Source organism: Centrocercus urophasianus, unplaced genomic scaffold (genome assembly GCF_019232065.1).
Source record: "Centrocercus urophasianus isolate 14NV4802_14NV808 unplaced genomic scaffold, USGS_Curo_1.0 seq_23, whole genome shotgun sequence".
NCBI lineage: Eukaryota > Metazoa > Chordata > Aves > Galliformes > Phasianidae > Centrocercus > Centrocercus urophasianus.
In genome coordinates this window covers 6957484-6982292 of record NW_024884789.1, presented here as the reverse complement: position 1 = coordinate 6982292, position 24809 = coordinate 6957484, and the positions used below count along the sequence as shown (strand labels likewise).

Genomic DNA, 24809 nt, shown 5'->3' with positions numbered 1-24809 from the left:
AGGGGCCAAACGCTGCCGCAATCCGTGGGCCGCGGCCCGGCCTCAGTTTCCCCCGCGGGCGGCCCCGTCTTCCCCGCGGGTCCCCTCCGGTCGCCTCCCCCCTCTGCCGGCCCCGTCGTCCCCGCGGCTCCACTCCGCTCCGCGGCCCCGTTCGTCCCCGCCGTCCCCGCTCCGAGGCCGCGGCAGCGCTCGGCTGAAGGCACCGCACCGAGGCCGGGGAGTGCAGCGCGGCCCCCTCTCCGCCGGGTGAAGGACGCGATTTATCCTCCCAGAAGCACGAATATCTCCATATATTTATTCCCGCTTCATTCAGCAACGCCTCGCTCGGCTGCGAGCGCCCGCCTCGGCCCGCTCCGTGCAGCCAGAGGCCCAGGAGAAAAATCTCTGTCAGCGTTTGCGAGGTTTTCGGCGTTGCTTAAACGTCGGGTTGATATTTATTATTATTATCATTGCTATTATTATTTTCTTATTGTTTTTATTTATTTATCTCGGGCGCGATTTAAGCGCACAAAATGGCTCCTTGGCACCGAGAAAGGCACAGCGGGCAGCGCCCGGAGACGGCCCGCAGCTCCCGCACCTGCAGGCACGGCGGGACCCGGAGACACGGGGACATGGGGACACGGGGACATGGGGACAACGCTTCCCCGGCATGCACATGTAAAAACAATAAAAAAAAAAAAAAAAAAAAAGCCATCACACTTCCTCGGCTACAGCCCGATATCTCCGAGAAAAAGCGGGGACGTCTCCCCATCTCCAGGCGGAGGCTCAGAGGGCTCGCTCCCAGCCGTCCCCCGGCGCTGCGCGGAGCCCCTTGCACCCCTCTCCGGCCCGACCTCAGCCCCGACGGGGCGGGCGCGGCTCTGGCCATGGTGCTGCACTGCCTTCGCTCCGCGCCCGCGGGGCCTCCGCGCCCCGGGCCCTGCCTGCAGCACGGAGCTCCGCACCGTGGCTCGGCTTTGCTCCGCTCCCTTCCCCGGGGAAGCGAGGGCGGCCCTCCTCAGCCTTCCCGCAGCCGGAGTCGGGCACGGGGAGCCGCTCGCTGCCCGCCCTCGGAGCGGCCCCGGTGCCCGTTCCCCTGAATTATTGAACGTGATCGCCCCGCGTCGAGTCCGCTGCCTTCCCCTCTTCTACGTCCTGCACGTCTGACGTCACTTTTCTTTAATTAGGAGAAGTTATTTTTAGCCAACCTAGAGTAACCCCCGCGCCTCGCCGCCCCGAGCCGCATCGTGTCTTAATTGTTTTTCGCTTTTACTCCCACAATCGGGGCTTCGCCAACTCACAGGAGCGGCGGCTCCCGACGGGCGTTCAGGAAACGCGTTGCTTTGTTTTGCAATTTAAAGCCTCGTCTCAACGCGCCACGGCGCTGAAAAGGCTCAGCCGAAGGGTCCCACAGCCCGGCTGCTCCTTACTGCGGCCGTCGGGGGCCGGGACTGAGGGTGGGACGGCCCCGGACCCTCCTCGCTTTGTGGGGCGGGCTCACGTCGAGGGGATGCGGGGGAGGTCCGGGCTGTGCGTGCTGCCAATGCACCTGCACTGCTACGGATCGGGTTTCCGCGAGGCTGAGGCCTAAAATGCGTTCTACTTCCAGGGAGACACGGGGGAGGATGGAAAAAAAAGGGGGAGAAAGAGAGAAAAAATGGAGAAAAAAAACAAAACAAACAAACAAAAAAAAGCCAAGGAAATAAACGTTCGCAGGAAGGGGAGAGCAGAAAATGAATGGGAGAAAAATATCGAAGTGAATAAAAAAAAGAAATAAAATAAATTATAAATAAAGATTAAAAAAAAAAAAAGGAAAAAAAAAGGGAAGAAAAGGGGAGGTGGAAATGGAGCAAAGGTGCAGAGAGAAGCAAATGTGAAATAAAAAATCCTCCCTCAGCAGAGGCTGCCGGCAGATCGCAGTACTGGCAGCGGCGGCTCCGGCGCCGAGCTCGGAGCTGAACCCGAGAGGGGTCGCGGTGTCCCCCACCCACGGAGCAATGCCCCGCAGCAGCCCTCGCTGCGTCCGAAGGAAAAATCCCAGAGCTCCGCATCTCACCCGGGGCCTAACGCCGGGATGCGCCGCGAGGCTCGGCCTCGGTAAGGCGTTCCGCTCGCCTCTTCGTCCGGCCAGCGGGGACATTCGGGAGCCAGCCGGCAGCAGTGCGCGGCTCCGCTCAGCCCCGGCTCCCCGCCGCCCCGTCGGGGCACCGCTCGCCCCTTCGGGCTGCCCCGTCCCGGACACGCGGGGAGCGCTGCCTGGAGCAGAGCGGCCCCGGCAGCCAAAGGACCCTGGGGCACCCGCTGCCCCCCCTCCCGCTGCTGTGCTGTGCTCCGGAGCCGCCGTGGCCGCGGGCTGCCAGCCCCGACGGGCGGTGGAGCCGGGAGAGGCGCGGGTCAGCGGGGTCCCGCAGCCGGAGGGACACAACTTCCCGGCGGGGAGATGCTCGATTTCTCCTCCCCTTCACTCTTCTCTCCCTTCACTGCTCCTCCTCCCCCATTGGAGCAGAGCCCCCGCGCCCCGCAGCCTCCCCGGGGACCCCCGGTGCCGCCACACTCACGCTTGCAGCCGAGGCGAGGGCAGCGACGGGGCCGTCCGTGGGCGAAGCGGGCGGCGGGGGCCGCCCTTCCCGGAGGGAGAGCGGCGGGGCGGTCAGGGCTCTGCTCCCGGCGCCCCCGGTACCCCCGGTGCGGGGGGCGGCGGTGCCCGGGCTCTTCGCATCCTGCCGGCTGCTGCCGGTGCCGGTTCTGGTCGGTGTCCAGGAGCTGCCGCCGGCGGCAGGCTCTGCCCGCACTGACGTCAGCCCGGCAGCCTCCGATTCACTCCAACCATGGCGGAGAGGAGGAGGAGGGAGAGGGGGAGGGGAAAAGGCGGGGGGAGGGAAGGAGGGAGGGGGAGAGGAGGAGGACGGGAGGAAGGCGGAGGCGGCGGGGGTTGGTCGCCGGCACTCCACCGAGCAGAAAACGCAGCCCCTCCATGTCACCCCTAATTACCCCCCGAGGATGGGGGAAAGGGGTCTCTCCCCCCACACCCCATTGAGCCTCCCGCTGCCGCCCCCTCGGAGCCCCGTGCCCTCTGCGGAGCTGCACCGCACCGCCGGGGCACGGCCGTGCCACCCGGACCTCTCTTCTAGCTGGGTGGGGTGTGGGGGGAGGTGGGGGCGAGGTTCCCCGCCAGGGGTGCTCCTCGGAGCATCGGACCGCGTCCCGGTCTCCGGAGTTCAGGAAGGGTTGCCGCCTTCCCACCGCCTCCGCCGCACGGAGCACCGCTGAGCGGGCCGCCCCCGAGCCCCCGGCACGGCACGGCTCCAGCACCGCTGTCCAAGTGCTGAAAGTCCGCGAGGCTCCCCGGAGCGGCACGGCACGGCTCAGCCCAGCACGGCACAGCACAGCACTGCACTGCACTGCACGGCACAGCACAGCACAGCCCAACACGGCACGGCACAGCACAGCACTGCACAGCTCAGCCCAGCACGGCACAGCTCAGCCCAACACGGCACAGCACAGCTCAGCCCGACACGGTACAGCACAGCACTGCACTGCACTGCACAGCACGGCACAGCACAGCACAGCACAGCACAGCTCAGCCCAACACGGCACGGCACAGCACTGCACAGCTCAGCCCAACACAGTGCAGCACAGCACAGCATGGCACAGCACTGCACAGCACAGCCCGACACGGCACGGCACAGCACAGCCCAACACGGCGCAGCACAGCACTGCACAGCACAGCACAACACAGCACAGCACTGCACAGCACAGCACTGCACAGCACAGCACAGCACTGCACAGCACTGCACAGCACTGCACTGCATGGCACAGCCCAACACGGCACGGCACAGCACAACACAGCTCAGCACAGCACAGCACTGCACAGCCCAGCACGGCACGGCACTGCCCGGCACGGCATGGTGTGGCACCGCAGCCGTCGGGCGGAGCAGGACCACGAGCTTTCCTTGGGGGGCGGCGGCAGAAAGGAAGAAAGAGGCAAAGCGTCCCTCCAGCCAGCCGTGCCGGGCCGTGCCGTGCTATACCGGGCCGTGCCGTTCCGTCCGTGCCGCCCCGACGGTCAGGCCGTGCCGAGCCGTGCTGTGCCCGCCGGTGAGCTCCGGCCGAACGCAGGATATGGGCACGGCGGTGCCGCGTGCCTTTCTCTGCTTCCCTCTCATCCTTCTTCCGCTCCCCCTCCATTTTTCTCATCCTTACATCCCCTTTTACACAATTATACATTTAGCGTTTCGCCCGAAGCTTTTGCAGAGGGAGGAAAGAAAAAATTGATGATATACATACATATCTATTTCACAAATCCCCCTTTGCTGTCACAGCCTCACTTCGCTCCCGACCTTTTCTCGCCTCCTCTCTCGCATTTCTCCCAGTTTTATTTCCGATTCACCCGAGCGATGCCCGCGGCTCCGGGAGCTGAAGGCGCTGCGGTCCCCGGGCGCGTTCCTATGGAGCAGAAACGCACCGATCGCGGCCGGGAGCTCCGCACACCGAGCGCACCGCATCGCCTCAACATCCGCGATTTCAAATTTCCCCGTTGTTTTCCTCTTGGATCTGCGAGTTGCCACGAAAGGAACTACGGCCCCAAACGCCGCTGGCAGAGAAAGAGGAGCCCGGTGCCAAATTCGGCAGTATTTTATTTTAAAAGCAATTAAGGAACGCCACAAAAAGCGTCTTCTCCTCTTCCCGGGGAGTGTAAGAAATCCTTTCTCTCTCCCAGAGTCGAAATCCAATGGCATTGTCGTTAAACACGAAAAGGAGAATATGAAGAAATTGCAACACTCCCTCCCGAGCGCTCCCCCTCTCCCTCCCCCCCCAGTTTATTTGCCCTAATAATTAATTCACAAGAGCTTAACTTCGGTGTAACCCTGGCGGTCTTTTCATTAAAAAATCCCCGCGTTTCCTATTGAATTAGCTCTGCTCCATTGTCGCTGAAATGAAGACGCCAAACCAACTTTTACCCCGAGCATTTTCTCACCAGCCCAAAGAAAAGTCCCTCTCCTTTTTCTTTTCTCCGATTTTTTTTTCCTCCCTTTTTCTTTAATTCAAGCACCCAGGCGATGGACGTGTCCTGCAATTTAACTACTTTCAAATTCTTTGTTCGGGTCCCACTGGGGCTCTATTGTCACCTTATTGAGAGAGCTTATTGCCAAGTCAAGCCTGAGTGAATTGAGACACGCACGGGAGGAGCCCGGGGCCGGGAGAGGGCTGCTCTGCCCGGGGGACCCCGGCCCACGTCCGAGGGATGGCGACGGGCGCGGGGTAGAAGCTGCCCGCACTGCCGGGACCGCCGCGTTCTTCCGGCGTCCGCCGAACCCTCCTCGGCCCCGGGAGACGGAGCGCGGAGCGGCGCAGGGCCCGGCCCGGAGATGGGGATGAAAACGTGGATGGAAGTGGGGCGACGCTCCCCAGGATGGCCCCGCAAAGCCCCGCAGCGCCGGCACCGCCCGTGCTCGCCGCTCCCTTACCTGCGCTGCCCGCCTCCCCCGCCGCTTCGCTCCGCTCTCAGAGCACCGGGACAGGTCCCGGCCCGCTCCCCGCCGCCCGCCCTCGCCCTCTGCTCACTTTCGGAGCTCCGGGGCTCGTCTCCCATGCGGGATAAGAAAGGGCCGCTTTTCTTTTCCCTTTTGCTGTCCCCTCCCGTTCCCCCCCTCCTTTCCCCCAGCCTGGAAAAGGGGGGTGCGCGCTGCGGAAGGTGCCGTGTTGGTAGAAACGGCGCTGGGAGAGCGGTGCTGGGCACGAGCTCCCACGTAAGCCCGTACGTCACCTATAAAATGCCCATTTCTCCGATGCCTCGGCACCCGGGGCGGCGGCAGGAATGCCTCTGCCCCGCTCCGCAGCTCCCTCCTCTCGCAGCCCTCCCCAAACTGAGAGGCGAAGGAAGAGCCACGGGGTACCGCTTCTCCTCCTCCATACCCCCGCAGCAGCCTCCAAAAACCAACCCCGGCCTTCTCCGGGTCCTCGATTCCGCGGCTCCGAAGGGCTCCGCGACGTGACGCTCCCCGTGCCGCGGCGGACGGCGAAGCCCTTGACCCCTGCCCCCGGCCGGATGCGGGGCACCGGGGTTAAGCAAAGTCCCGCCGCCGCCCCATTGTCTGCCCGCAGCACTCGGCCCCGGGGTCTCCTTCGGCCGCTCCGTGCCCGGCCCCGACGGGGCGCGCCGGACTGCGGCACACGGACAAAGGACCCGAGGTGTGTGTGTGGGGGGAACGGTGAAATACCCCTCCCGGCCCTGTCTCGAGTCGTGCATTAATACCCTGACCCCGGTCCCAGCCCTGCTACAATTCCAGCGGGCTGTTTGCTTCGGTTGGTGTTGAGTTTCTTCTTTTCCCGCTGCTTGGGGACAGCGGGTGGCTGCCATCGGCCCGAGCGGAGGTGACAACGCTTCATCGGGATTTATTTTTATTCTTTCCCTTCAGTGGGGATTTGTGAGAGGAGCGCTTTAAGAAATGATAATAAAATAGTAAAAAATAAATCAAAGATCACACAGAAGAGGAAATCGGCGGAAGGCAGTCCCGACCCGAAGTCCTTCCCCGGAGCCGCTCGCGGTGGAGACCCCCCGCCCCCCCCCGGCCCCCCCCCGCCCCCCCCCCCCGGCCCATCCCTTTTCTCTCCACGAAGTCGTTAAGGGGCGGATTCCAGGCACACGGCGGTGCGGCAGCAGCGCCGTTCGGCACACAATGAGGGGCACAAAATACGGCCTCGCCCCGTTCCCGTGGCCCCGCGTCCCCACGCACCCCCACGAGCCGAGGGGCCCCCGGGGACGTGCGGCACCGTGCCCCCGCGCTGCCGTCGGGTTGGTGCTCGGAGCTTCGTCCCCGCTTCGCCCCGGCTCACGGAACGCTCCGCGGGCTCCGGAGGGTGGGAGCGGCCGCACGGTGCCCCCCCGCCCCCCGTAGGAGCGCGGAACGGGGCGGGAACGGAGGAACCCGCGCCCCGACGGCCGCGGCCCGGCCCTGCTCCGGGTGAGCGGCCCCGAGCTGGCGGCAGCGGCGGGCCCGCAGCGACACCTGGCGGCGCGGCGCGATACTGCGACACGGGGCACAGCGCGGCGCCCTGCGTGCCCTGCCGCGTCCGGCTGAGCCCCGCGCGCTCACGGCCCCAGCACGGCCCCGCCGCGGCTCCGACCCGGACAGCGCAGCGCTCGCCGCTGTCACCCGCTGACGGCCAAAACGAAGGGCGGAACAAACAAAAACAAGCGCTTCGCTCCTGCGCTTTCACCACCGACCGCGGCAGGACTCGAACCTGCAATCTTCTGATCCGAAGTCAGACGCCTTATCCATTAGGCCACGCGGCCGCCTGCAGAAAGCTTTTTTCGCGCGCCCTACTGGCTCAGCTGCCGGCGGGCAGTGCGGCTGCGCGTGGGGCGGGTGGCGGGGCGGGGCGTCCGCGCGGCCGGAAGTTGCCCCGGAGCTCAGCGTTGCAGCGCGCTGTGAGCTGGACTGGGGCAGGTGGGCGCGTGGGGCTGCACGGCTCGGGGAACGGGAGGTGCGGAGTTTTCGGGGCGCGTGCTGAGCCGTAGAGCGCGCTTGTGGGGGTGTTGCATGCCTCGCAGGAGTGTTGCACGCGTGCAGAGGTGTAGAATGCTTTGCGTGTCCTTCAGGGGTATTGCATGCTTTGCAGGGGTGTTGCATACATGCAGATGCGGTGCGTGCCTTGCAAAAGTGTTGCATGCTTTGAGAGCGTGGTGCAGCTCAGCTGCGCATCCCGGCACGCCGCACACCTCCAAGTTGCCGGTTGAGGCTCTCTCCACAAACCCTTCCCCTCACTGCCGCTCTCCCCTTACAGGAGGACCCCCCCTGTCCAGCAGCACCGCGATGCTCCGCGCTCTCCGCCGAGGCTCAGCGCCGTGCCGCGCCTCTTCCCGGCCGTGCTCCGGTCCCTCCGCCCACCGCCCGCAGCCACGCGGCGACGAGGCCGAGCCCTCGGAGCGCGGCGAGCGCCGCGTGAACCCGCTGCACATCCAGATGCTGTCCCGTAACCTCCACGAGCAGATCTTCCGCGGGGCGAGCGTGCGGCACTCGGAGGAGGCCGTGCGGCGCAGCATCGAACACCTGCGGCGGCACGGCCTGTGGGGCCGGCACGGCCCGTCGCTGCCCGACGTGAGTTTGCGTTTGCCCCGCATGTACGGCGCCGACATCGACGAGCATTTCCGCCGCCTGGCGCAGAAGCAGAGCCTGCCCTACCTGGAGGCTGCCGAGGAGCTGCTGCGCTGCCGCCTGCCCCCCGTTCCCCAGAGCTGGGCCGAGCAGCAGGGCTGGACGCGTTACGGCCCCGACGGGCGGCCCCAGGCGGTGGAGTGCCCGCGGGAGCGCGCGTTGGTGCTGGACGTGGAGGTGTGCGTGGCCGCCGGGCAGTGCCCGACCATGGCCGTGGCGGTGTCCCCGCACGCGTGGTGAGCGAGCCGCGCGTTCCCCTCCCCCTCCCTCCCGCCGCCGGTGCGGTGCAGGGCGCTGACCGCGTGCCCCGTGCCGCAGGTACTCGTGGTGCAGCCGGCGCCTGCTGGAGCAGCGTTATTCGTGGGGCCCCCGCCTGGCGCTGCACGACCTCGTGCCCCTGGAGGGGACCGGCAGGCAGCAGGAGGGCGGCGAGAGGGTGGTGGTGGGGCACAACGTGGCTTTTGACCGCGCCTTCATCAGGGAGCAGTACCTCGTCCAGGTGAGTGCACGTGGCCGTGCTGCTTCGGCTGCTTTGCTGCCGCGTGGTGCTGGGGCTGTGCAGAAGCTGGTGCCAGGTGAGCTGCACGGCGATGCTTCGTGCTGCGCCTCGCTGCCTGTATCACGGAGCAATAAAATGGTGTGGGTTCGAAGGGACCTTAAAGCCCACCCTCCTGCCACGGGCTGGGTGTCCCCACCAGCTCAGGCTGCCTGGGGTCCCATCCGACCTGGTCTGGGGCACCCGCAGCTCAGGGCAGCCTGTGTCCAGCACATTTGTCCCTCAGCACATCCTGGGTTATGACTGCTGTCTCCCTGCAGGGCTCCCGGGTGCGTTTCCTGGACACCATGAGCATGCACATGGCCATCTCGGGGCTGACGGGTTTCCAGCGCAGCCTCTGGATGGCTGCCAAGCATGGCAAGAGGAAGGGGCTGCAACAGGTCAGGCAGCACATGAAGAAAACACGCAACAAAGCTGAGGGGCCGGCGGTGAGTATGAAGCTGAGCCCCAGCTGCTCCCTGCAGCTTAGGAGTGGCTCTGCTGCATGAATCGCTCCCAGTGGCTTCCAGAGAAAGTGGGCAGGGGATGGGAAAGATAGAATAGGATAGAATGGAATGGGTCAGAATGAGGTGAAATGGAGTGAGAAGAAATGGAATAAGATAAGATGGAATGGGATGGGGTGGGGTGGAAGAGAACCGAATGGAGTGGAGTGGAGTGGGATGGAGAAGGATAGAATGGAAAGGAGTAGGAAAGGATGCAATGGAATGGAAGAGAATAGGATGGAATAGAAAAGAGCTTGTTGGAATGGGATGGAATTGGTGGGATGAGGTGGAATGGAATTGAACTGGATGGGATGGAATGGAATATGGTAGAACAAAGTGGGATGGAATAGGATGGAATGGATGAAAGTAGGATTGAATAGGATGGGATGGGATGACCATCCCTTAATCCTTTACCCGCTGCTCCCTTGGCTGTGGGGCTGGGCTCTGCCTCCACTGTTGCCTGCTGCAGGTCTCTTCGTGGGACTGGGTGCACGTCAGCAGCATCAACAACTTGGCAGATGTGCACGCCCTGTATGTGGGAGGGGAACCGCTGCAGAAGGAGGCACGAGAGCTGTTTGTTAAGGGGACCATGGCTGATGTCAGGAATAACTTCCAGGTATGGGCAGTGGTGCTTGGGATGGCAATGGAGCAGGAAACAGTTTTTGTTGGTGTTTTTTTTTTTTTTTTTTCCCTTTGGTGCATGGCTGGTACCTATTGCAAAGGATTTGTGTGTATGGGTGAAGCTGTGCTGGGCTCTGTGGCTTCTCCCTGTGCTGGTGACATGCTGTGTTCCCAGGAGCTGATGTCATACTGTGCCAGCGATGTCCGGGCCACCCATGAGGTGTTTCAGGAGCAGCTGCCACTCTTCATGGAGAGGTGAAAGGGGCTAGAGGGGGCTGGGTGAAGTCATGAATGCAAGGCACGCTCACATTGGGTGTGGGCTGGTGCTTGGAGGGCAGCTCCCCTCCAGGAGGTGCCCAATTCCCAACCTCTGGCTTTGGACTCCAGGTGCCCCCACCCTGTGACGTTTGCTGGGATGCTGGAGATGGGGGTGGCCTACCTGCCAGTCAACGGCAACTGGAGGAGGTACCTGGATGATGCTCAGGGCACCTATGAAGAGCTCCAGAAGGAGATGAAAAAGTCCTTGATGAACCTGGCCAACGATGCCTGCCAGCTGCTGCACGAGGACAGGTATGGGGAGAGGCACGGGACCAGGCTGAGCACTGGTTGCAGGGGGAGAGCAACAGTGTGCCCACAGATACAAGGAAGACCCCTGGCTCTGGGATCTGGAGTGGAACACGCAGGAGTTTAAACAGAAGAAACCCCCAAAGAGGAGGAAAGATCAGAAAATGAACAGCGAAGCCTCAGAGACGGGATCTGCTCAGGAGTGGCAGGAAGGTGAGCATGGAGGGATGCTGCAGTGCTTGCAGGGCGATGAGCTGGGGGGATGCTCAGCCCCCTGTGCTGTCAGACCCCGGTCCCCCCAGTGAGGAGGAGGAGCTGAGAGCCCCCGAGAGCCACGCCTGCCTGGAACGCCTGAAGGAGACGGTCACACTGCAGCCCAAGAGGCTGCAGCACCTCCCGGGCCACCCGGGGTGAGTTGAGGACAGCGGGGCACCCAGTGGCTGCTCCCTGCTCCCTGACCCGCGGCCGTGCCCCACAGCTGGTACCGCAAGTTGTGCCCGCGCCTGGAGGAGGAGGGCTGGGTGCCGGGGCCCAGCCTCATCAGCCTGCAGATGCGGGTGACCCCAAAGCTGATGCGCCTGGCCTGGGATGGCTTCCCCCTGCACTACTCGGAGAAGCATGGCTGGGGCTACTTGGTGCCAGGGCGGCAGGACAACCTGCCTGCAGCCTCCACAGAGCCGGAGGGGCCTGTCTGCCCACACAGGTGAGGGAGCGTGGGGGATGGAGAGTCCATAGCTGGGACACGGAGCTCTGTAAGGGGCTCAGCTGCAGCATTTGGTTGAGCTCTGTGCCCTGGCAGGGCGATCGAGCGACTGTATCGGCAGCACTGCCTGCAGAGGGGCCAGGAGCAACCCCCAGAAGAGGTCGGCGTGGAGGATGAGCTGATGGTGCTGGAGGGTAGCAGCATGTGGCAGAAGGTGTGTGGTGTGGGGTCTGGGATGAGGAAATACCCCATAATCCAGGCTGGGAATGGTTATGTGAGCTGCCTTGCTCTGTGCCGCAGGTGGAGGAGCTGAGCCAGCTGGAGCTGGACATGGAGCGGCCGGGCAGGGCAGAGCAGGGCCAGATGCAGGTAAGCAGAGTTCCCTGTGGGATGCAGTGGTGAATCTGATCCTGTTTCCGTGATCCCTCTGTGCTGGGGGTTCCCAGCAGAGCACAAGGACACCGTGCCCAGCATCACCTCATGCTGCCACTTGCAGGATGAGGACGGGCTGCCAGAACTGATGGAGGAGAGCAGCCAGCCCTCGTTCCACTACGGCAACGGCCCCTACAATGATGTCAATGTTCCTGGATGCTGGTTCTTCAAGCTGCCCCACAAGGCAAGTTGGAGCTATCCCTGCTCCCTCGCCCCATGGGGTGATGGCAGAGATGTTCCCAGCTGAGGTTGGAGAGTGTGTGGGGCTGCGTTGCGTTGAACCCTGGCATCTCCTTGCTGCTGAAGGACGGCAATGAGAACAACGTGGGGAGCCCCTTCGCCAAGGACTTCCTGCCCCGCATGGAGGACGGCACGCTGCGGGCTGCTGTGGGCCGCACCCACGGGACCAGAGCCCTGGAGATCAACAAGATGGTGTCCTTCTGGAGGAACGCTCACAAACGGGTCAGGTCAGCCTGGTGCCTTGAATCCCTGTGGCTGGGGCTGCGTTGTGCCCTGTGGGCTGCGCAGACAGCGTGCTGTGTTGTTGTGTATCCCTCAGTTCCCAGGTGGTCGTTTGGCTGAAGAAGGGGGAGCTGCCCCGCGTGGTGACCAGGTACAGAGCGAGACGGCTGGGCTGGGGAAGCCTGTAGGGCCCGTGCTCACCCTGTGCCCATGCAACAGGCACCCGGCCTACAACGAGGAGGAGGATTACGGGGCCATCCTGCCGCAGGTGGTGACCGCGGGCACCATCACCCGTCGGGCCGTGGAGCCCACGTGGCTGACAGCCAGCAACGCCCGGGTAGGGCTACGTGCAGGCAGCGGGGCTGGGGCCGTGGGCTGTGGTGCAGCACGTGGGGTGTGCTGAGCCGGGCGCCGTGTGCTGCAGGCTGACCGTGTGGGCAGCGAGCTGAAGGCCATGGTCCAGGTGCCGCCTGGCTACTCTCTGGTGGGTGCAGATGTGGACTCCCAGGAGCTGTGGATAGCGGCGGTCCTGGGCGAGGCTCACTTTGCCGGCATGCATGGTGAGCAAGGCTGTGTCTTTGGGCACTGCAACGCCATCCCTGTGCTGTGCTTGACCCCTTCCTCTCTGCTGCAGGGTGCACGGCCTTTGGCTGGATGACCCTGCAAGGGAAGAAGAGCGACGGGACCGACTTGCATAGCAAGACGGCCGCCACAGTGGGCATCAGCCGGGAGCACGCCAAGGTCTTCAACTATGGGCGCATCTACGGGGCCGGGCAGCCCTTCGCCGAGCGGCTGCTGATGCAGTTCAACCACCGGCTGACGCAGCAGCAGGCGCGTGAGAAGGCACAGCAGATGTACGCTGTCACGAAGGGCATCCGGAGGTGGGTGCTGCCTGTGGGGTGAATCCTGGCTGCCTCCTGGGCATGCGTTACCCTGAGCCGGGTGCTGTTCTCCTCCAGGTTTCATCTCAGTGAGGAGGGCGAGTGGCTGGTGAAGGAGCTGGAGCTGGCTGTGGATAGAGCAGAAGATGGTACGGTGTTGGCCCAGGATGTGCAGAAGATCCAGAGAGAAGCCATGAGAAAGTGAGATGTTCTGACCCCAGCGGGTGCTTGTGGCACGGCTTCCCCTGCAGCCCCGCTCTTAGATGCATCCCAGTTTGGTGTGGGGGCTCCTCCAGTCTCTCCCCGCAGAACGCTGCAGGGATCATCTGACTGCCCCAGCCCTAAAGAGAATGTTGAGGACTTGTCCCACACTTTTCGGCAACTTTCCCTGTGCTCCCATAGGTCGCGAAGAAAGAAGAAGTGGGACGTGGTGGCTCACCGAATGTGGGCTGGAGGCACCGAGTCCGAAATGTTCAACAAGCTGGAGAGCATCGCCCTGTCTGCCTCGCCGCAGACCCCGGTGCTGGGCTGCCATATCAGCAGGGCTCTGGAGCCTGCAGTGGCCAAAGGGGAGGTAAGAATGTGGCTCTGTGGTGCTGAGCTCCTCGCACTGCTTGTCTGAAATAGCAACCCCAAATCCAGCCCTTCTCAGGGCGGGGAACCACGCAGGCACATGGAGCTGCAGACAAAACCCGTTGGTGTTGGGTCCCGTGCTCCTTTTCTTTGTGTACCATCAAGGAAACCCAGCAACACTGCTTCACCAGCCCCTTCCCTTGTAACAGGAATACTCCTTGGACACTCTCCTAGCATTTCTCTGTGTTTCCTTCCCCAGTTTCTAACCAGCAGGGTGAACTGGGTGGTGCAGAGCTCAGCCGTTGACTACCTGCACCTCATGCTGGTCTCCATGAAGTGGCTCTTCGAGGAGTACGACATAAACGGGCGCTTCTGCATCAGCATCCACGACGAGGTGCGCTACCTGGTGCAGGAGCAGGACCGCTACCGGGCAGCACTGGCCCTGCAGATCACCAACCTGCTCACACGGTGAGAGGTGGGGATGGGCATATCCTGGGTGAGACAGCGTGACGGCAAAGGGAGGGTGGGCAGGGTGGCACAGGGCAGGTTTTCTCTGCTTAGAGGAGACACGGCAGCCCTAGAGTGCACCTCCTTTGTTTGCAGCTGTGATGGCTGTGCGTGGAGCTTTGGCTTCCAGGGATAATCTGTTGGCAAGAGGTGCAGGTCAGCAGCTCCATCCTTGCTGTGGAGGGGCTGTGAGCGCATCTCCTGCCTACATGGCCATCGTGTGGCAGCAGCTGCCACATGTTTAAGTGAGCTGTTGGGAATCAGGCTGGCTTCCCCTCTTCTCTCCCTGCTTTTGGGGCCGGCAGTGAGAGGCACAGCTCTGTGCCCCTTTAGCAGCAGCCCTGCTGCCTTCCTGGCCCGTGCCTGCTGGGTTAAGCTCAGCCTGGAGCTCTCCTGCCCTCACACCCCCGTGGATCCTTTTGCTCTGGCTCCAGCTCAGGCAGCTTTGTGAAATCCCCTTCCCAGTGCTTTACGGTATTTGGTTTATACAGGAGTTGGCCAAAGCAGAGCTATTTTCTCGCGGGCTGAGGTAAGGATACAGCAAACAGCCTTTCTGTGCCCAGGCAGCGTGCGCAGCAGGAGAAGACGCCCTGATGTTTGTGCCTTTATACCAGCTATTGCAGGCACAGGGCTTCCTGCTGGGAAAATCCAACATCTGCTCTGCGTGGGAGGATTAGCCAGAAGTAAAGGGCTGGGTTGGTCCTTTCTTCCTAGGAGGCTGAACGTACTGTTACTCTGTTCCTCCCACATCCACTTTGGCAATCCTTGACCCTTCTGCTACCCAGTAGTTACAAAGCACTTTGTCTTGCAGCCGCTGATTGACATGGGTGCAAAGTAATCTGCAACAGCGGCTGCCCAATGTTTTGTGAAGCTGCCTTTGTTCCAGCCCAACCTGCGGCGGATCAAACAGGACTGGCTGAGCGTGAGAGAAGTTAGCGGGCTTGCTGTAACTTTTCAGCAGTAGCTGGTTTCTTCCTTTCAAAAAAAGGGCACGTGGTTCTCTCCTGGCAGAAAGCGATGGGTGTTTGCAGTGAAAGGAAGGTCGTGGCAAGGAGTTTTCAGTCTAAGGCACTGCCTCTGGTTTGCTTTCCAGTGGGGCGCTGCCTTTGGGGTTCTGCTCCTCGGGCTGTGATGTGATGTTTCGGTTGTTCCCTGTAGGCGTGTGATATCTTGTGTGCTGCAGTGCAGGTGGGACAGAGCTGGGTGTGATGTGTTGCACTGCCCCGCGTGCTCTCTTGTGCTTCCAGGTGCATGTTTGCCTACAAGCTGGGCCTTCAGGATCTGCCGCAGTCCGTGGCTTTCTTCAGCGCTGTGGACATTGACCGGTGCTTAAGGAAGGAGGTGACCATGAACTGTGTGACTCCATCAAACCCAACTGGCATGGAGAAGAAATACGGCATTCCTCGAGGTGAGCAGTGGCTGTTGGAGCTGCATCCCCTGTAACAGCGAGCTCCTCCTCTGATGGAAGTGGAGCTGTTCCCCAGGGGCTCATCCACCATTGGAGGTACCTCGCAAACCCCGTAGCTGCCCTGCCTCAGCAGCCTCACACCCCTGCAGGGCACCCGCTCACCCTGGTGCCAGCTTCTCAGTTCTCTCCTTTCTTACTGCTTGAACAGTTCGTGCTGCCACCACCAGTATTTCTGCTAAAGAAATCAGGGCCTGGCTCGGTCACCCCCCACAAGTTGGCTTTGTGTTGCTCAGAGGAGGGATGAGCCTTCCTGGAGTCTTTTAAATACAGCCTAAGATTGAATTGTTTGTCTTCTCTGAAATGAGGTGCCTCTATAGGCTCCTATGTTTTGCCCTCCAGGCGCAGCCATTCCCTGCTTTCAGTGCTTTTCCTCCTCCCCCCCTCAGCTCAGCACAGCTGTGTTCAGGGAGCTGCCCCTGCTGCAGGTTTCAGCCTTAGCACTGCTGTGTTCTCCCCCACCAATCCCAAGGCTTACACTAGTTCCTATCTCTACTCAGCATAACCTTCTAACTGCTGCAAATGAGCATTTAATTGTGGGCTGGGGGCTGCTTTAAATAGCACCTTGTCAATACACAGCAATGTTTTGGCAGCTAAGAACCTCACTGAACAACATCAGACACTTCACCCTTAGGCAACCTTTATTAAGAGTTTTACAGGCAAAGCGTGCCTGTGGAAAAAATACCTGTTGGGTCAGTAGCAAAGCAAATTAAACAAGTGCAAGGCATCAGGGTCAGCAGAAGCTTAACGCAGCCCCTGCTGCTGGCTCTCCAGAGGAAGCTGTCACCTGTCTCCTTAGGAGCTATGCACAGCAGCAAGCTTCAAGGGAGAACAGTCCTTGTTTCCAGCTTCCTCCTGGTGCTGTTTTTGCACTGCCAGCACTGCACAAAACAGAAGTTTGAATAAAATTAAGGCTTCTTGCCCCATACTTGCTACATGCTCCATACCAAAAGCAAAGAGGGGCTGTTAGTCTCTTACTCTGAAGCTGTACAGTCTTTAAGTATACTGCAGAACACAAGGAACCGATTGTCCCATTGTCTTCCAGGAGAAGCACTGGATATATATCAGATAATTGAAATAACCAAAGGGTCACTGGAGAAGAAGTGATAACATGAGAGTGTCAGAATGTGCAAGTTGTCCAGAGAGCACCCAGGAGCCTGGCTGTCCTTGCAGAAGCACACACATGGCAGGGACCGATCCTGCTTGTGCCGCTTCCTTCTCTCGGTAAGAAAAGGATGTTCCTGAGGAAGATCTTCATAGCAGCACATTTGAATGGCAGAACTTGCATATTTGAATGGGCAGCAGCCAGCTTTAAAACCTGAGACACCTGACAGAGTCACTGCTTGCACACCCAGGGGGATGAAGATAGAAGTCTTGAGTGCTTGGCAGGAGAGACAATCCATTCTCTCTGTACATGCAGTTCTCCAAGACCAAGGTGAGGCTGCCACAGCACACACACTGTAGAAGGAGGTGGCAGCAATTGGCAACCACAGGTTTTATTTTTTTCGCCTTCTTTTCTTTTGGGGTTCCTGGTTTTCATCTGGCTGCTCTGCTGTGCTGGACTGGAGAGAAATAGAGTTAAGAGTACTGAGTGTGAATGTTTGTGTGAGTAGTCCAGTGAAGGCTTACTTCAAGAAACTAGATGTACAGAACAGGATTTAGCACTCTCTTCTCCTGAGCAAAAATGACCTGAAATCTGGGCCTCCTCTCCCCCCCTGAAGCTTTCCCCAAGCACCCTGTTAATTTCTGCTGCAACTCAGAGCCCAGGTTACGAATGGCACAAGACAGGGAGTGGTTGTGCAGTGCTGCATTTCAGCTTGGTGATTACACTCAGGGAAATACGGACAGAAGCACCAATAAACACTTGGACAATCAGCAAAGAAGAGCAGTCTGTTTTTTGTCCAGCACAGGTTGTGCTGCCTTCTCCAGCACTCTCTGCTAAAGGATAGCAGCAGTGGGTCCTCAGAGGTAATGGTGACAGTCCTCTGCTTGCTGACTCAAAGACCAGGGCCTTAAACTGTCTCAGTCCTCTAAGACCAGAGACAGAGGCAACTGGTACACAGACATAAAGATCATTAAAGGTGAAGAGCTGAACCATAGGGGACTTCAGTCCTGTTCACTCACTCCTGTCAGCTTAGCATTCAAGGATTAACCCAGGTGAGACAAACTCTCCTGAAATGACTCTTAGCTAAATAGCAGACCCACGTACCTGGCAGCACAAGAGGGGAAACCCGTCATGTAAAGGAGTTCTCACCTGGTTGTTGTCTGGCTCATTTTCAGCATCCTCTGTGCTGTGCTCTTGCAGCACGCTGTCCAGCATGGACGCGTTGATGCGGAAGTCCCGGGAGGTGCTGAGCTTCATGTATTGCATCAAGTTCACCTGCAGCAACAAAGCGAAACCGGGGGCAGAGCATCATGGCATAAGAAAAGAGCTTGGAGAAGAGACCTTATTGCAGCCTTTCAGCACTGAAAGGGAGCTTACAGGCAATGGGAGGAATGTCTTTGTACACAGCCCAGTAGTGATAGAACAAGGGCAAATAGCTTTGAGCTAAAAGGGGAGACTGAGGTTAGATGGTAGGAAGAATTTTTTTTACTCAGATGGTGAGGCACTGGGACTGGGTTTCTCAGAGAGGTTGTGGGGACCCCCATCCTTAGAGACATTCAAAGCCAGGCTGGGGCCCTGGTCAGCCTGATTGGGTGGTGGCAATCCTGCCCATGGCAGGGGTTTGGAGCTACATGATCTTCAAAGTCCCCTACAACCTAAGCCATTCTATAACCTTAATTTCCTATTCTGTCTAGTCCTCTGCACTGCACTAGGACAAAGTCATCACAATAATGATGTAAGAACGAAGCAAGAAGTAGGTGAAAAAAGCACCTATCCCTATGAAATGCAGTAGCCCATTGTCTTCACTAGAGCCAAATGTTACCAGCTAGATTCTGACTCATATAATGCCTCATGGTACATCTATGAATGTACATCTCTCTCCCATGTAAGAGCTGTGCTGGGGAGAGCGGGGGAGGAAAGCTGGAATTAGGAGCTTAAATTTATGCTCACTCAGTACTACCAATGCCACCTGCTGTCACCCTGATAGCAGCAATCTGGTAGTGGTGGGTGAGGAGAAAAGGCTGAAAGAGAGGTGAGGCCCCTACATTTTCCTAATCTGAGCAGCAATCTGATCTTGTTTTTTCAAGGTGAAACGGCAGTAGCTCTGCACCATGCCACGATAATACCATTCCACTGAGTTCAGGTCACAGAAAACCTCTGCTTTATATTACCTTTGATTTCTTGGAAAGATGGATAAGGAACTTCTCATATTGCTCTATAGCAAAAATCAGGTTTGGGATTGGCTTGGTCTCCCGAAGCACTTTAGCCTGAAATGTGGAAAAGAAGGCAAGAGCCAGATTTGAAGTGAACAGCCTTAAGATTCCCTTGTACAGTCATCAGCAACAAGTGTCCCAGCTATGGCACAATGCAGCCCCTATGTTTGTATCAGCAGCTTAGATTCCCTCACAGTCCAATGATGGCATAGCATGACACAGAAAACACAGTCATTCCCCAGTTTAGAAACCTACCTTCAGTAGCCTGCCTCAGTGAGCCTTGCCAGCCCAGTTTGTTTCTGGGTTTAAAAGGCCTGGAATGGTTCTGCAGCAAGGCTCTTCCAAGTATTGTAGTTATACGTTCCGCAGCCCTGATGTGTCTGACAGCCCGAGAAAAACCTGTCTGCAAAGGCCCTCCAAGTCTGTGTTTGACAGTGATGAGCTGTCATTTCATAGCTTACTCCAAATATAAAACAACCAGGTGATACAAACAAATCAGACTTTACACCTTTGTTTCATCCCTGTGAGCTTTAGCTTGAGTTTGGTAAAGCTTTTTATTTCCATTGTTCTGAAACTTCTTTCTGAAGTTCAGGTTGAAAAAAATCAGATTTTTACTTAGAGTCCCAAATGCCAGTGTGTCACTGGTGATGTCTAAGAAGCCACCAGGTAAAATGAGCCTTGAGGTATGGATCTCAAGCTTTCAAGCCTAGCCCATGTCCTACTAGACTTCAGTCAATCTCACCATGACTGTGGAGACTGCAGCAGTTTCATCTTCTTTCTTCTTCTTTTTCTTCTCTTCTGCAAAGCTTAAGCTCTCACTGTGGATGTTCTGAAGAAAGAAACCAAGAGATAGGGTAAGCAGGGAAGAAAGACCAGCTAAATAAAGCCACAGAAGTCTTTGTTCTGGCCAGCTAACATGTGAACTTCATCCAGAAAACCCACATGAACACAAAAGGGGGTGGGATTTAAAAAAAAAAAAAAAAGGAAAAAAAAAAAAAAAAGGAGTTCCCCAAATATTCTTCCTCCCCTGCTCTAACAGAAATCGACATGCTTGGTCCCAATGGTACTGAAAGATCTTCAGCTATAGTCATGTCAAGAAGATCAGTAATCTCAAAAGGTGCCCAAGCACTGCACCTGATTCACCACTCAGCATCAGACTTCAGTGCGATTTTGCCACGGTTAATTTATGTCTTACCTGAACGTAAGTAATGAATGAGTAACACTGTGGGGTCAAGTGGGAACCTGAGAGCTTCACCTGCAAAGAAGCAGAGAGGCTGGGATTACTCCCAGCTGAAGGCAATGAGCCATGTCCTGCAGTGATTTGCTCACACTCACCAGCTTTTCCAGCCTCCCTGGAACTGCATTTGAGGTGCTGCGGCAAGCTTGGATGTACTGCAAAGAAAACAGGAGTGAGTCTCTTCTAGATGCACCGTTCCCATCCTGTAACCTGTGTTTCCAGGCAAGGGCTCAAAGCAGCCCACACAGTTACCACTGACCAATTAAGGGAGGAGTGCTGAGAAAGCATGAGGAGACCCCGTGTGCAGAGGGACTAACTCCCATGTCCTGATCGCCCGTCCCCACTGGCCCAGAACCAACGCTTCAAGCCTTGGGTGGGAGTGAGTGGGAAAGGCAGGAGTGCTGAGCACCACGAGAACACTGCTGACACTGTTCACTGTGGAACATAGTTGCACACTGAAGAATCTAAAAGAGGCACTGGAGCCACTCAAAGCCAAGCAGAGCCAAAGCTTGAGAAGAGCTTTTCTTTATCTCCTCTGGTATAGCTGCAGCTACTGTAGGAAGGTCACGAAAATGAGCACATGAAAGGCAGCAGAAAAAAGACTCATCTTATACAAGAGATCAACAGCCCAGTCCTAAGTGTAGCTGCTGCCAGGGGTCACTGTGAGCTTGCTGTAGCAGATGTGGAAAAAGTTATTAGATCCCAGCCATTCCACTGCCAGCAGAGCTTCACTCACATGCTTGATGAGGGAGGTGAGGATTGTGTATGTCTTGCTGAGGCTTCTCAGCAGTGAGTCTACACAGCTCCCTGCAGGAAGTGCTGTCTGCACCAGCTCATGAAAAACTGTCAGCAGAGTTCCCAGCTGCAGAATCACACCTTTCTCCAGAGCCTGGGTTTGGTTTGATGCCTGAGTCGAGTCTTCTAGAAGAAAGAGATGAATACCACATGAATGTACGTCTAATGAGCTCAGTTACACAGGTGGGAGACACAAAAGACCATCTTTTGTCAGGTGTGCGTAGCAACAGCATGGCACAGGGAAAATAGTCACTGGAGGAGTCCTGTGACAACTCACTGCCTTACACTGCTGATGTGGAACCAGTTCAAGGGAGGGCTTAACCTACCCTCAAATGACACCACCTTAAAATCCCAAAATATCATTTTGCTCGTTATCTTTAGCTGTCTTTGACAAAGGTGTAACAGTAAGAGTGGGCCACTTCTATTACCTGATGTGTCTGATCCCAGAATGGTAAGCCTCTTGATAAGCCAGTCCACCTCTTCAAGGACCTTATCTGCCTGCCCCAGAACCAGCAGCTGAAACAGAAACAGCAGTAACAAAACAAGTTGTTGGAGGCGTTTGGCACAACGGGAATCTCTAAGCCACTTGTGCAAGAGCAGCTGCTTGTTTCATGCACAGTTTTGACTCACACAGACAGTAGGGGCTGCAGTCTTCACGTTGACTATGGCAAAATGGGAGCGACTCTCTATTTCTACATCCTGGTGGAGGGAGAGAAAAATTCTGGTGGGCAAAACATCAGCTGCTGTCACATGTTTTGCTTCAGAGATTAAAGCAATTCTGCTGTGATAGCACTAAGTGATGCGAGTTGAGCTGCTGTGGACTCTGCATCTTACCTGATCTATGTCTCCCAGGCAAGCATGGATATCTTGTGCAAGTTCACGCAGCAGACTGACAGGACTCTTGTACAGAACGTGGAGACTAAAAAGCAAAGTCAGCAAACCCTTACAGCAAGAGAGATCCTCTGTGGGGAAGAGAAAACAAAGCAGGGTGTTACTAGGTGCAGAATTCCCTTAGCTATTCAGGAACATCAGACACCCAGTGAGGTAAAGCCTCACATTCAGTATGGGTTTAACAGTCTACGCTCTCAGAAGTGATACATGGTAGATGAAAATTCTAATCAAAATCCTTCAGTTACAGCAATGGGCATTGCATATAATATTACAAGGGGGAATGCAGCACACTGGAGCCCCCAGCTCATAGCAAAATGGTGACCAGAAGCAATAACAGTATGAACAAGATACATCAAGAGTAATGTTTTTGCAGTGTATAAATACCAAATTGAGCAAGAGATCTGAATAACAAGAATAAAAAGCCAAGTGGCCTCTCTTTTGTTAGTATTTATAGAGATGGAGTTTCTTTCCTAATAGCCATGCTAATAACTGCAGTCATGGCAATCTGCCACCAAATGGGACCTGAATGTACCCGAATGTATCTGCAACAAAGAGGTGAGAACAGGACAGACACAACAGCAGAGCATTCAAGAGTCCACTATCAGGTGTGACACATCACATCTGCACGTACCCCTCAAAGCTTACATACCTAGAGCATTTTCTTTGCAAATTTTGACTGTCCAAGTAAGGAACTGAAGGAACTGTATAAGGGGAGAAAAAGATACGGCTTGGAAACTGGATTCAAAGCACAGGATTAATCAAAACCAAAACAAACCCAAACCATTCAAAATAATGAATCACACACAGCAAAGGCAGACCTGCAGAGTCCCCTTCAGGCAGAAGGGTGTTCAGCCATACTCTGTTATGTTTGCAAAGAACACTTAAGCTACAAACAACTGAAAAGCTGGGATCCAGTCCACAGCAATGCTCCGTGTTCCCTTGGACGGAGTAACGGCCCCATTTAATCTGAGTGATGGCACCAGACTTCTGGCACACTTTTAGTGCAGTCTCTAGTCTGTAAAACTGGGGCACCTTTAGTCTTTACTTTCACCAATTCCTCCTGCATGCAATGAGCTAGGCACTGAGCCAGTCCTTTCTGTAGAGCTGTATTTGGACTGGTCACAGATCTGCTGGCCTATTTTGGCTTTATTCCCACGTGGAAACAACACCGCATCCAGGCTCTACTAGGAATCCCTGCTCAGGAGAACGAATGGTTCAGACTCCAGGTGCCCAAAAGTAACATCAGAATATGCAGGAGGGGGTGTGGGAAGGCAACTTGTTCTTCACTGTTCTTGCAGGCATTTGACAAGATCATGCTTGACAACTTATCAAAACTGTAATTTTAACATGGTCTAGTCTGCAAGAGAAGGCAGCACACACACGTCAAAGCTCTCAGATATCACTCCCATCTGCTAATGCTCTTTCCACACCTCTGGTTACTACACACCCCCCCCACACCCTGAGAAGGCTGTGAATTACCTGCTGAGAGCCTGGGTCCAGGAGTTTGGACAAAGTGGAGAGAATTGTGATGAGTAACTGTGTTTCCTTGGAGTTGAAGTCATCTTCAGAGCTACTGAGCTGGTTCACCAGAGACCTCTGATCATGGAAAGGAGGGACAGAGTCCATAAGTATGCATGCTTCTTGCAGGGCCATATTAAGATGCAAACAGCCAGAAGCTTCCGCAAATAAAGGAATTAGAAACATTCAAGAATGATGGAATATTAAAAAAAGAGGACACTTGTAAAGAACATGTGCTGTTCTTTGTTAGGAGTGCTTACACAGAGGACCACATTCAATTCAGTCAAGTATGTTTCATGCAGCATTACGGGACCCTACAGCTCTCTAACTGTACATACATTTCAATCCTGCTCTGCAAACTGCCCCAAATAAGCTTTCCCTAAGGATCAAAAACTTTTCTGAACAGCCAGTGAGTCAGAGCATCAGAGTTGCTACTGCACACTATATTCTGTGGTCAAGAAATAGAGAACTAACAGCATTTGCTGCCAGAATTACCAGTGCTTTGGAACATTTGCAGCACACAGTGGTACTTACCTGAAACTGTCGGATCTGGAAGGCAGCTTTCTCTGTGACATTAATATCCGCTTCTTCTGCGTCACCATCAGTAATATCTGGCACAGACAGAGAGGTGCAGAAAAGAGCTAAATGCCAAGAGCAGAACACAGGGTTTATTTCCAAAACTGGGAAGAACTGCAACTGCTCACAGCTAGGGAAGGAGCACAGGCTGCAAAACCTTAGTGAGCACAAAAACATGTCAGAGGCAAATCTTGAATGGAAGAGGACTACAGTTGACCTATATCTGACTCCAATTGTCCTTCTGCTGACAGGCTAAGAACAGGTAAACATATATCTCCAGAACTAGCTTCTGGGATGAAAATGCATGGCTGCTAAGCCCCTCTTGCTACTGAGGGACAAAGACTGGACCCCTCTAGCTATTTATGAATAAAGAACACACATGGGCTAGAACACAAAGGCTAGAGACCAGAACAGAATGATACCACGTGCCTACCCAGGGCCTGTAGAAACTGGGGGATCCTAGCAGTGTACAGCTGCTGCATGGTGTTGAAGATCCGCAGCAAGCCTTCCAAGCACAGCAGGGAAATGCTTTTGCCCTTCTTCTTCCCTGACTCTTCAACAGCAGTGGGAATTGAAGTGTACCTCCAAAGCAGAACCCTGCGGGATGGGAGGAGTCAAAATCACGATGCACAGTGCAAGAGCAAGAAAGGGCTGATCACACACTCTACTCTTAGGTTCATATTTTTAATATAACTAAATGGAAGTTCTTTTTCCTTTAAGAAAGAAGAGGAAAAAGATTCGCTTGTAAGAAGAATGGGGTTTGATGTGAGCAAAATATCTATTGCTTTCTTCCTGCACAGCTAAATAACTTCATCCTTCCCACATGCCAAAGGGAACTTCCAATTCCATTTCAACTCCATCTTTATGGACTCATTTCTTTCACAGTTTTCTTTCTATCTCGGAGACTACCCAGACACTGACCACTGGCATCAAATCTGTCAAAAAAAAAAAAAGAGCTCATCTCTTGGCAGCTTGAATTTGTGAAATGTCAGCAGTTTCTATACAGTTCTATATAAATAAAATCAGAAAGGCAAAGTCAGGCAAAGCAAAGTGAGCAGCTTTGAAGAAAGTAAAATTGGTTGGTTCAAAG

General features: G+C 56.5%; 2 protein-coding genes and 1 non-coding gene across 5 annotated transcripts in view; 1 reads left to right on the top strand and 2 right to left on the bottom strand.

Annotated features, from left to right (window-relative positions):
• Positions 1-7203: 7203 nt before the first annotated feature.
• Positions 7204-7276, bottom strand: TRNAR-UCG. Its single transcript has one exon. It is a non-coding gene; the product is annotated as a tRNA-Arg (tRNA).
• Positions 7277-7781: 505 nt separating this feature from the next.
• On the top strand, positions 7782-17264 carry POLG (DNA polymerase gamma, catalytic subunit). 2 transcript variants are annotated; one of them, XR_006169835.1, is made up of 23 exons: positions 7782-8374; positions 8457-8637; positions 8955-9122; positions 9646-9792; positions 9973-10052; positions 10185-10367; positions 10435-10574; positions 10648-10771; positions 10840-11064; positions 11161-11278; positions 11365-11433; positions 11561-11680; positions 11803-11963; positions 12056-12109; positions 12178-12295; positions 12383-12518; positions 12593-12839; positions 12918-13040; positions 13242-13413; positions 13672-13880; positions 15167-15327; positions 16430-16608; positions 16740-17264. XR_006169835.1 is itself a non-coding variant. In XM_042824152.1 (22 exons), exons 1-22 carry the CDS (start codon positions 7797-7799, stop codon positions 16489-16491), a joined length of 3576 nt encoding a protein of 1191 aa, XP_042680086.1. In that variant the 5' UTR covers positions 7782-7796; the 3' UTR covers positions 16492-17264. The 2 variants fall into 2 exon arrangements, 1 of the variants encoding a protein (XP_042680086.1); XM_042824152.1 differs by having other exon boundaries at positions 16430-17264.
• The window catches only part of FANCI (FA complementation group I), a 25324-nt gene continuing 16517 nt past the window's right edge, over positions 16003-24809 (bottom strand). For both annotated transcript variants that reach the window (XM_042824149.1, XM_042824148.1), the window contains exons 24-37: positions 24153-24316; positions 23678-23754; positions 23105-23221; positions 22275-22326; positions 21569-21696; positions 21365-21433; positions 21163-21250; positions 20676-20860; positions 20038-20094; positions 19898-19957; positions 19445-19531; positions 18661-18756; positions 17639-17764; positions 16003-16946 (exon numbers count right to left, since the gene is read on the bottom strand). In XM_042824149.1, coding sequence (XP_042680083.1) covers positions 16881-16946; positions 17639-17764; positions 18661-18756; positions 19445-19531; positions 19898-19957; positions 20038-20094; positions 20676-20860; positions 21163-21250; positions 21365-21433; positions 21569-21696; positions 22275-22326; positions 23105-23221; positions 23678-23754; positions 24153-24316 — 1372 coding nt within the window. In that variant the 3' untranslated portion in view covers positions 16003-16880. The remainder of the gene's footprint in view (positions 16947-17638; positions 17765-18660; positions 18757-19444; positions 19532-19897; positions 19958-20037; positions 20095-20675; positions 20861-21162; positions 21251-21364; positions 21434-21568; positions 21697-22274; positions 22327-23104; positions 23222-23677; positions 23755-24152; positions 24317-24809) is intronic.

Coding starts and splice junctions, on each gene's coding strand:
- POLG (XM_042824152.1), top strand. CDS start 7,797: ATGCTCCGCGCTCTCCGCCGAGGCTCAGCGCCGTGCCGCGCCTCTTCC. Junction 10,772..10,839: donor CACCTCCCGGGCCACCCGGG/GTGAGTTGAGGA, acceptor CGTGCCCCACAG/CTGGTACCGCAAGTTGTGCC. Junction 12,110..12,177: donor CTGCCCCGCGTGGTGACCAG/GTACAGAGCGAG, acceptor CCCATGCAACAG/GCACCCGGCCTACAACGAGG.